Source organism: Cervus canadensis, chromosome X, assembly GCF_019320065.1.
Source record: "Cervus canadensis isolate Bull #8, Minnesota chromosome X, ASM1932006v1, whole genome shotgun sequence".
NCBI classification, from domain to species: domain Eukaryota; kingdom Metazoa; phylum Chordata; class Mammalia; order Artiodactyla; family Cervidae; genus Cervus; species Cervus canadensis.
The window spans coordinates 52,399,524-52,411,404 of NC_057419.1; the positions used below are offsets into that span (position 1 = coordinate 52,399,524).

General features: G+C 40.0%; 1 protein-coding gene across 1 annotated transcript in view; it reads right to left on the reverse strand.

Moving 5' to 3' along the window:
- Nucleotides 1–10,496: 10,496 nt before the first annotated feature.
- Nucleotides 10,497–11,881, reverse strand: part of DGKK (diacylglycerol kinase kappa) — a 160,757-nt gene continuing 159,372 nt past the window's right edge. The window contains exon 30 of the mRNA XM_043459737.1: nucleotides 10,497–10,679. Coding sequence (XP_043315672.1) covers nucleotides 10,600–10,679 — 80 coding nt within the window. The 3' untranslated portion in view covers nucleotides 10,497–10,599. The remainder of the gene's footprint in view (nucleotides 10,680–11,881) is intronic.

Genomic DNA, 11,881 nt, shown 5'->3' on the forward strand with positions numbered 1-11,881 from the left:
GGAAATCAAAACATTTCTAGACACAAATGACAATGAAAACACGACAACTCAAAACCTATGTGATGCAGCAAAAGCAGTCCTAAGAGGGAAATTTATAGCAATACAATCGTACCTCAAGAAAAAAGAAAAATATCGAATAGACAACCTAACTTTATGCCTCAAACAACTGGAAAAAGAAGAACAAAAATCCCCCAAAATTAGCAGAAGGAAAAAAATCATAAAGATCCAAGCAGAAATAAATGAAAAAGAAATGAAAGAAACAATAGTAAAAACTAATAAAACTAAAAGCTGGTTCTTTGAGAAGATAAACAAAATTGACAAACCTTTAGCCAGACTCATCAAGAAAAAAAAGAGAGAAGAATCAAGTCAACAAAATTAGAAATGAAAAAGGAGAGGTTACAACAGACAATGCAGAAATACCACGGATTTTAAGAGACTATTATGAACAACTATATGGCAATAAAATAGATAATCTGGAAGAAATGGACAGATGCTTAGAAAAGTTCAATCTTCCAAGACTGAACCAGGAAGGAGTAGAAATTATGAACAACCCAATTACAAGCACTGAAATTGAAGCTGTGATAAAAAATCTCCCAAAAACAAACGTCCAGGACCAGATGGCTTCAAAGAAGAATTCTGTCAAATATTTAGAGAAGAGCTAATGCCTATCCTTCTAAAATGCTTTCAAACATTGCAGAGGAAGGAACACTTCCAAACTCATTCTCCAAGGCCACCATCATCCTGATACCAAAACCATTCAAAGACAACACAAAGAAAACTACAGGCAATATCAGTGATGAACATAGATGCAAAAATCCTCAACAAAATTTTAGCAAACAGAATTCAGCAACACATCAAAAAGCTCATATACCATGATCAAGTTGGGTTTATTTCAGGGATGCAAGGATTCTTTAATATATGCAAATCAATTGATGGGATACACCAAATTAACAAATTGAAAGATAAAAACCATATGATAATCTCAATAGATGCAGAAAAAGCCTTTGACAAACTTCAGCACCCATTTATAATTAAAACTCTTCCAAAAAATGGTCATAGAAGGAACCTACCTCAACATATTAGAGGCCATATATGCTAAGTCTACAGCAAACATTATTCTCAATGGTGAAAGCCTGAAAGCATTCCCTCTAAGATCAGGAAGATGACAAGGATGTCCACTGTGGCCACTATTATTCAACATAGTCTGGAAGTCCTAGCTACAGCAATCAGAGAAGAAAAAGAAAAAAGGAATCCAGATTGGAAAAGAGGAAGTAAAGCTCTCACTGTTTGCAGATGACATGATACTATACATAGAAAACCCTAAAGATAGTATCAGAAAATCACTAGAGCAAATCAATGAATTTAGCAAAGTTGCAGGATACAAAATCAGTACACAGAAATCACTTGCATTTCTATACACTAACAATAAAAAATCAGAAAGAGAAATTAAGGAATCAATCCTATTCACCATTGCAAGAAAAAGAATTAAATATCTAGGAATAAACTTACCTAAGGAGAGAAAAGAACTGTACACAGAAAATTATAAGACACTAATGAAAGAAATCAAAGACAACATAAACAGATGGAGAGATATTCCATGTTCCTGGGTAAGAAGAATCAACATTGTGAAAATGACTATACTACCAAATGCAATCTACAGATTCAATGTGATCCCTATCAAATTACCAATGTCATTTTCCACAGTACTAGAATACAAAAATTCACAATTCATATGGAAACACAAAAGACCCCGAATGGCCAAAGCAGTCTTGAGAAAGAAGAATGGAGCTGGAGGAATCAACCTTCCTGACTTCAGATTACACTACAAAGATACAGTCATTAAGACAGTATGGTACTGGCACAAAAACAGAAATATAGACCAATGGAACAAGACAGAAATCCCAGAAATAAACCCATGCACCTATGGGTAACTTATTTTTTACAAAGGAGGCAAGAATATACAATGGGACAAAGACAGCCTCTTCAATAAATGGTGCTGGGAAAACTGGACAGCTCCATGTAAAAGAATGAAATTAGAACACTTCCTAACACCATAAACAAAGATAAACTCAAAATGGATTAAAGACCTAAATGTAAGACCAGAAACTATAAAACTCTTAAAGGAAAACATAGGCAGAACACTCGACGACATAAATTAAAACAAGATCCTCTATGACCCACCTCCTAGAGTAATGGAAATAAAAACAAAAGTAAGCAAGTAGGACCTGATTAAACTTAAAAACTTTTGCACGGCAAAGGAAACTATAAGCAAGGTGAAAAGATAACAATCAGAATAGGAGAAAATAAAAGCAAATGAAACACCTGACAAAAGATTAATTTCCAAAATATACATGCAGCTCATATAACTCAGTACCTGAAAAACAAACAACCCAGTCAACAAGTGAGAAAAACCTAAACATTACTCCAAAGAAGACATACAGATGGCTAATAAACACATGAAAAGCTGCTCAACATCAATCATTATTAGAGAAATGCAAATCTAAACTACAATGAGATATCACCTTACACCGGTCAGAATGACCCTCATCAAAAAGTCTACAAACAATACATGCTGGAGGGGGTGTGGAGAAAAGGGAATGCTCTTGCACTGTTGGTGGGAATGCAAATTGATATAGCCACTATGGAAGAGGGTATGGAGATTCCTTAAAAAGCTAGGAATAAAATCACCATATGACCCAGCAATCCCACTCCTGAGGAAACCAAAAAGAGACACTTGTATCCCATTGTTCATTGCATCACTATTTACAATAGGTAGAGCATGGAAGCAACCTAGATATCCATCGACAGATGAGTGGATAAAGAACTTGTTGTACATATACACAATGAAATATTAGTCAGGCATAAAAAGGAACGCATTTGAGTCAGTTCTAATGAGGTGGATGAACCTAGAACCTATTATACAGAGGAAGTAAGTCAGAAAGAGAAAGAGAAATATCATATTCTAACGCGTATATATGGAATCTAGGAAAATGGTACTGAAGAATTTATTTACAGGGCAACAATGGAGAAACAGACATAGAGAATAGACTTATGGACATGGGGAGAGGGGAGGAGATGGTAAGATGTATGGAAAGAGTAACATGGAAACTTAAATTACCATATGCAAAAGAGATAGCCAACTGGAATTTACTATATGTCTTGGGAAACTCAAACAGGGGCTCTGTATCAACCGAGAGGGGTGGGATGGGGAGGGAGATGGGAGGGAGGTTCAAAAGGGAGGGGATTTGTATGCCTATGGCTGATTGAGTGCGGGAGGAGAAGGGGACAACAGAGGATGAGATGGTTGGATGGCATCACCGACTCAATGGACATGAGTTTGGGTAAACTCCGGGAGTTGGTGATGGACGGGGAGGCCTGGCATGCTGAAGTCCGTGGGGTTGCAAAGCGTCAGACACGACTGAGTGACTGAACTGAACTGATGGCTGATTCATGCTGAGGTTTGACAGAAAACAAAATTCTGTAAAGCAATTATCCTTTAATAATAAAGAAATAAACCCAGACAATTAATAAATAGAAGAAATTTAAAAAAGATCAAAGCAGTCAATCCTAAAGGAAATCAACCATGAATCCATTGGAAGGACTGATATTGAAGCTGAAGTTCCAATATTTTGGCCATCTGATTTGAGGAACCAACTCATTGGAAAAGACCATGATGCTGAAAAAGATTGAAGGCAAAAAGGGTGGCAGTAGAAGAGATGGTTAGATAGCATCACTGACTTAACGAACATGAATTTGAGCAAACTCCGAGAGACAGTGGAGGACAGAGGAGCTTGGCATGCTTCAGTCCATGGGGTCAAAAAGAGTCAGACATGACTTAGTGACTGAACAGCAACCACAGTTGGAAAAGAGAGAGGCAAGACAATGTAACAGACATCCCAGAATTAGACCCACACAATTATGGCTATTTGATTTTTGAGAAAGGTGCAAAAAACAATTCTGTGATAATTGCAGTCTTTTTTACTACATGGTGTTGGAGCAATTGAACATCCATATGCTAAATGATGAACCTTCACCTAAACATCATTCATTATACAAAAATTAGCTCAAAATTAGTCATAGATTTAAAACTAAAACATAAAACTATGAAACCTTTAGAAATCAGTATAAAGGAAAATTTTTGTGACCTGGAGTTAAATTTGGGTTTCTGAGCAGCAACACCACTGACATTTTTGGCCTGACAATTCTTTGTCAGGGAAATGTTGCTGTGCATTGTAGGATATTTGGGCTTCCCAGGTGGTGCTAGTAGTAAAGAAGCCACCTGCAAATGCAGGAGACATAAGAGACATGGATTGGATCCCGGGTTCTGGAAGATCCCTTGGAGGAGGGCATGGCAACCCACCCTAGTATTCTTGCCCGGAGTATCCCCATGGACAGAGGAGCCTGCCGGGCTACAGTCCATGGGGTTGCAAAGAGTTGGACATGACTGAGCAACTAAGCATACATGCACGTGGGATATTTAGCACCATCTCCAGCCTTTACCCATGAGAAACCAGTAACACCATGCCCCCTAATTCATGACAGCCAAAAATGTATCTAGACATTGCCCAATGTCCCTGGGGACAAAGTAACCCCTGGTTAAAAACCATTGAGTTGGTTTTTTAGATATGACAATAAAGTACTGTCCATAGAAGAAAAAAATTATGAATTGTTCTTTTTATAAAAATGTAAAAGTTTTCCTCTGAAAGATATTGTTGAGAGGATGAAAAGACAAACTATGGACTGGCAGGAGATATTTGGAAATCATATATCTGAAAAAGAACTTGGATCCAGGATATATAAAGAATTCTGAGAATTCAATAATGAGTAAATGAAAAACAGTTATAAAGAGGGAAAATAATTTTAGCAGCTATTTCACCAAAGAAAACTTGAGTATGACCAATAAGCACATGAAAAGATATTCAATATCATTAGCTATTAGGGAAATGCTATGAATGGGTGCCACTGAACACCTGTTAGAATGGCTAAAATAAAAATTACTGAATATCAAGAGCTGGTGAGAATGTGTAGGAAGTGAAACTTTCAAGCATTGCTTTTTTGTATGCAAAATGGTACAGCCATTCTGGAAAATAGTTTGGAAGTTTCTGATCAGGTTAAACATGCATTTTTCATATAATCCATCAATCACACTCCTGGGTATTTATCCTAGAGAAGTGGATATAATAACCTGGATATGAATGTTTACAACATCTTTATTAATAATTGCCTAAAACTGGAAACAAACTAAAAGTCCTTCAGTGACTAAATGGATAAAGAAACTAGTAGATCAATATAATGGAATGCTATTCAGCAATAAAAAGGAACAAGCTGTTGATCGTATAACAACTTGAAAGAATCTGAAAGGCATTATGCTGAGTTAAAGAAGCTTGTCTCAAACGGTTACATATTCTATGACATTCTTGAATGGACTAAACTGTAAGGATGGCAAATAGATAAGTGGTTAGAGGTAAGGTTAAGTTACCTTAAAGGAATTATACAGGACTTCCTGGTGGTGTAGTAAAGAATCTGCCTGCCAATGCAGGGAACACAGATTATATCTGTGGTCCAGGAAGATTCCACAGGCCATAAGGCAACTAAGCCTGTGTGCCGCAACTACTGAGCCTACATGCTGCAACTATTGAAGCCCACACAACCTAGAGCCTATACTCAGCAACAAGAGAAGCCGCTGCAATGAGAAGCCCTTGTACCACAACTGGAGGGTAGATCTGCTCGCCACAACTAGGGGAAGCCCATGTGCAATGACGAAGACCCAGCACACCCTAAATTAATTAATTTAATGGAATTATATGAAGGAGATTTATGGGGTAGTGGAAACTTCTGTATCCTGATACTGGTGGTGGTTACATGATTATCTACATGTGTTAAAATTCACCAAATTATATACCAAAAGATAAAAAAGCAATTCTATTGTGTGATAATTAAAAAAACAGGCAAAATTCAATTCTGATGGTACTTTACTAGGTTTATAGGATGTGGTGTAAACTTCTTAGCATGAATTACAGGGCCCACCCTGGTGGTAGCTCCTCAGTAACAGGGCTGTTTCCCTCATAAAACATAAGAATATCGTTTTTATGGAGCGACTGATGTGTGGTCCTAAAGGTCACAACTGTTTTGTCTCTAAGTAAGAGACAGTTTTTCTGGCTCAGATGGTAAAAAATTTGCCTGCAATGCGGGAGACCTGGGTTCAATCCCTGGGTTGGAAAGATCCCCTGGAGGAAGGCGTGGCAACCCACCCCATTATTCATGCCTGGAGAATATCCATGGACAGAGGAGCCTGGCAGGCTACAGTCCATGGGGTTGCAAAGAGTCAGACATGACTGAGTGACTAAGCACAGCAGCACACAAGAGATAGTAGTACTGGAAAGTTGAGGATTTAGAATATCCATTCTTATGTGGTGAGAAATGCTGGTGTAGCATTTTGTGGAATCCTGGTCTAGTATAGCCTCAGTTGCCTCTATTAAATGTGACTAATAACTGATTTCCCCAGCATCACTGTTGGGCAGAAATTGAACCACTTTTGATCCCAGGCCTAGCCAACTTTGCATCTGACAAGAACAATCCTTCCCACTTCAACCCTTCTGGAGGGAGAGGAGTATGTGATGTGTGGTCAGTTGAGGGGAGCACATTGTATTGTTGAGAGTTTTTCTAGTTACTTTTTGCATTTATGCATGTAGTTAGCAATCTGGGCTGTACTCCTCTACCTCACTTCACCTCCCCTGTAACCTAATTCATTTCATTGGAATCTGGATTCTGCAGAGAACTGGCTTCTAGAAGAAGTATAGTAGCAGGTATATTTCCCCACAAGTTTGTCCTGAGTTGTTTTAGGTTTTAGAACTTTTTGTGGCAGCCCTTTTAGTGTTATGATCACCCTGATGGAGAATCTTGGTTTGTGCTGCTGATGTCCCCATCCCACCCCCACCGCCACATGCCATTTCCTACATGCATGTGGCTTATTTAGAGCTTGGATGACCACCCCAGCCCACTCCCCATTTCCACCACCATTCAACTCCTCCAATCCTGAGGTAAATGATGAGATATTGGTGTTAATTATGTTTATCCATTTATTAAAATACTTTAAGAAGCAAAACTTTATTAACTTTGAATACTGGTGTTCCATTGTGTGGGGAGGAGGAATAGGCACACTTTGTAGACCTTTACTTTCTGCTTTTTTGTGTTACCCCATAACTACCCCAGTTTCCTCCCCCCAACAAGCCCCTGGCCCTGCTGCTTATTTGCAGGGGCCTCTGAGGAATCAAAACAACAAATAGAATACAATGTATATTAAAGATTAGACAAATAGACAGATGCAGTTCCACAAACCATAAAACCAATCAATATCCTTTACAAGGATGGAATGGTGCTAATGAGTTTGGTTGCCTTGGTATTATTTTCTACTTCTTATGAAACAAAAATTCTTCTACTTGTGTCCCAAGGGAAGATGACATTGACCCCAACTATTGCTTCCGCTCAACCTTTAACCTAAGTTATTAAGTTGAAAATGTCTTCCTTATTCTTCCCTTGTTCCTTTGGACACAACACAGGCCTCTTTTTGGTGAAGGGACTGATAGCTGCTGACCTCCTATTGTTGACACCAAAAGCAGTTGATGGCAGTCCAAATCTACTGGCATTCTGCTTCCCCACTAGTTCTTCTTACTAGGAATTGCCCACTCAATCAGTCCATCAGAAAGTGCCAGAAAGATGCAATCAAATCCCAGAACTTTGGCTCTTGATGGCAACTTTGAACAGAATTGAGATGGATATTTGGTGTCTGGCCCCACCACCTGAACAACTATGTTACTGCAAGAAGTTAACCATGAAGTCCTGAAAGGAGCTTATGCTTCCAGAGGCTGAGCCAACTCTCTTGAAAAAGAGATAACCACTTCTTGTTTTGTTTTCAAGCTAGTATGAGCAAGAACAAGTGCTCAGCAGAACTGTCTCCCTTTTTGGGAAAACAACTGGTAACTAAGCAGTGTAGGAGGTAACCAAGTGATTTAGCTAGCCACATCTGCTCCTATGTCTCATGGCCTATCAATTCTGCTCCGTGAGTTGACTCCAGCTTCCAATCCTAGTGGTTTTATTCAATATCATTCTGAATCAGGCTGGGAGGACAGGGTGAGTGAAACAGAATCCAGGCGATACAACAGAGCAACAGTAGTGTTACAACATACAAAGACATGTAGTAAGTCAGCAAAGTAAGCACAATAGATGGAGTACTATTACAGTTTACTGTCACCGGTGATTAAAAAATAATTACAAGACACAGCTCTGCTTAGGCACTGCCAAGTAAAAGCTACCCTCTCCCAGGACTTTCTTTTGTTTCCTTAAATTTACTCATTTGACTCTTCTGAGAAAAAATGCAACTTGGTTCCCAACTCTGTGAGTGAGCATGTGTGCAGCTGTTAATGTGCAGCCACGGAGGAGTCAAGTTGGGCTGCAACAACTGTGGCCTTACTGATTTGATCGAATACCTCCTCCTGGGAAGAAAGAGTAATGCAGAGAAAGCCAAATACACAGGAACAGCACATTCCCCACTTAAATACATACAGTAAGTTAACATATTCTGATGCTTAAATAAGTCTTAAATGTTTTCTCTCAATGTTTTTCCATTAACTTTCTTAACTAGTTGTAGAGCTAAGACTTTTTTGTTTGTTTGGCACAGCAATCAGACATCTGGGGACTATCCCCTTGTTAGTATGTTTCTCCTCACCCCTGCAGAGGTGGAACACAGGTGGCTGGTTTAAGTGGGCTAGGCTGGTGGAATTCCAGAGTTGAGAACCAGTGCTTAGAGTTGGATTGTGCACCTCGATGAACCAGCCAGTGGACTGAGTCAGGTAACTGAGCACGCTAAGTTTGTCTGAGAAGTGGGGAGAGGCCAGTTTCCTGGCTTTCTGTTGTAAATGGGAAGGGACATTTACCTAAAGGTATAAATTGAAGGTGGGTGGGGATACAAGGCAGACTAGAGGAAATCACTGGGGAAATACTGGAGTTTGATTAGATTTGCCTGATTGGGCACAGGCATTCAAAAAAAATGCTAATTGGGATTTGGAGCAATTTTGGCCTGGTTTGTTTTCTTGAGAAATTTGGAAGAAGAACCATGGGAGAAGCAGAAGCTTTTAGCCTCCACTTTCCCAGGCCCTTGTTCTCTCTCATCACTTTGAATTTCCCTCTGGTACTCAAGGGAAAGGAGCAAGAAGGGAGATTCAAAGGTGATTTGGGGACTTAACCAACAGCAGACCAAGATGGAGCTTGTGGGGAAGGGCCTAGGCTGTGGCTTGATTGTCAGGCAGTCCTTTGCTCAGACATCTAAGTCAGAGAGCTCAAGGCCTCGTTGCTCCATATAGTTTCTTGGGTGAGGGGACAGCATAGGTTGGGGCAGTTGCTGATGTCGAGTCCAGGACAGATAGAGCAAAAAGGCAGCATGCCAGCTTAGCCCCCTTCTCTAGGGCATTGATGTTTTTGTTCCCCTTTCTGTGGCCTGGCTCAGAATTTTAAGGGGGCGTCGGAATCAGCTGGGCCATAGGTAGATCCCAGCCACTTCTAAGACGCTGAAAATGCACCAAAAGTTTAGAAGCTCCACCAAGAACTAGGGCAGTTGGTAGAGGCATATGTGTGTGTGTGTAGGGTAGTGGGGGTGGGGAGGGATTCCTGGGTTAGCACAATTAATTATAGGGTCATTTAGAGGTCGAGTTGTATTTTCAGTTCTTAAAAATATATATATATATATATTTATATATATACATCTTTATATGTCTCTATACATAACTATACTGCAGCACAGCAGCAAAACATTTAGTTAAAAAATCCAGCAAGAATGCAGCAAAACACTCCATGGAGGCATGCAGGCTAGGATGAAGGCAGTAGGAGGGGAGCCTGTATGGTTGCCATAGGGGTGAGTTCCAACCAATTGGCGGCCCACCCAGCCACCAGAGCACCACCTGGACATGTGCAAAGACATACATGCGCACATGGAAAAGCAGAAAGGTTTTGCAGAGAGAGCAGTCACCACAAGAAGAGATCTCACATGGTCATTGTAACAGGCAACTGCACAAGCCCCCATGACCTAGTTCTCATTTTAATAAGTCAACTAGTAGAGACCTCCTGAAGTTACAAGTTGCAATTGGCAGGGATTGGGGGAGAAACACCACCACACCTGGCTTTCCTGACCCCTCTCCTCACCTCCCTGAGAGTATTTCTTTCATTCATTCCCTAGCATCAGCAGTTTTTCTGCCAGTCAGAGAAAAACATTCCCCAACTCCCTGAAAAAGTGAACTCCCTTGAATCCTTTGCAGATCCCAGGCCATTCACAAAAAGCATATCTCAATTAAATATTGTAGTTGCTCAAGATGCACGAAGAGAACTGAACAAGACAACTCGGAACAAGAATCTTTGGCCAATGAGAAAATGTAAACCTCTAAGGAGACCTGATTGAGTCCAGACAAAAATGTATTAGTGTAAAGAATTGGAGGATCTTTCTTGGTGGTGCTCATGTTTGTTCTGAAATAATTTAGTATAGCCTGTATTGAGGTTTCAAGAGTTTTCAGTAGAATCCTAAATGTTGTCAGTTCTTCCAGCTTTCCAGGATTATAGTTGAGATCCTGATGGTGTTGGAGGATCATCATATTTTGCTTCATCTTCTTGATGTCTGTGATGCCACAAATTTCCTTTAGAGAAAAAAAGCAAATATAGAAACAAAGAGGTTAGCACATTGCTAGCCTAAATGTAGGGACCCTAAAGAGAGCAAACAGTCTTTTAGGAGACAGATTCATTTGTTCATATTGTATCAACCATCTCTGAGCCATCTTAGAAAACCAGCTGATACCATGAGAGCCAAACACAGATGGGATGAGTTCTTAGAACCTGAAAATCCATGAAACTGCTATTGACCCCTTCTGAGTATTTAGAAAGACTCTCAAGCACCATGGGTCTCCTAGCTGGCAGATTCTTTGGGACTCAACATAGCTGGACCAAACATAATTTGATCCAGGAAATTCTCTCTTGGCATCTGTGCAAGTCTTAGTTTCTCAAAAAACAAAAAACTACCACCCTCCATCCTTTTTCCTCTATGTCCACCATTGTTATCTCTCTCAAGCTTCCAGGTCATCTAGGCTCAGAATTTAGGAGGGACCATCGACGTCAGAATTGGTATAACTGACAACTCTAAGGGAACATTCTTTTGAGTTCCACTGACATATCAAGAACATTTAAGTCCAATTCTGAAGAAGTGCTCAGTCACTTTAGTCGTGTCTGACTCTCTGTGACCCTATGGACTGTAGCCCGCCAGGCTCCTCTTATTTCCCAGGCAAGAATACTGGAGTGGGTTGCCATGACCTCCTCCAAGGGTTCTTCCCAACCCAGGGATCAAATCCATGTCTCCTGTGTCTCCTGCATTGGCAGGTGGCAATCTTTATCACTGTGCCACCTGGGAAGCCCGTATTCTGAAGAAGAGGTGGAACCAAAATTCAAATAATGAAACAAAGTTTGCATTTCCAGGGACTGACTATAACAGATACAGAATAGGAGCATTTAGATAGATCATGAGAACTGTTCCTGATACTGTAGGTGCCCATACCGACACCCCCAACACATGTCAAATAATACTGCTTTCTGGAGCAGGACCAGAAGCTTGTAGTTGTATTTGACTGGGAAAGAGATATAAATATGACTGTTTTGCAATACTTTATCGACAAAGAAAGGAATGAATCAAGTGGAAAGTTAACCGCTTATTCTCTTTTTTCTCTGCAGCTGTTTACATCACAGAGACTGCACTGTAAGGTTGCCGCTCAGGCTCTCTCCTTGTCAGTGTCCATAACCACTTGCTTTTTTTCCTGAAGGGTCTTTCTTTCTTTTTTTTTTTTTTTTTTTT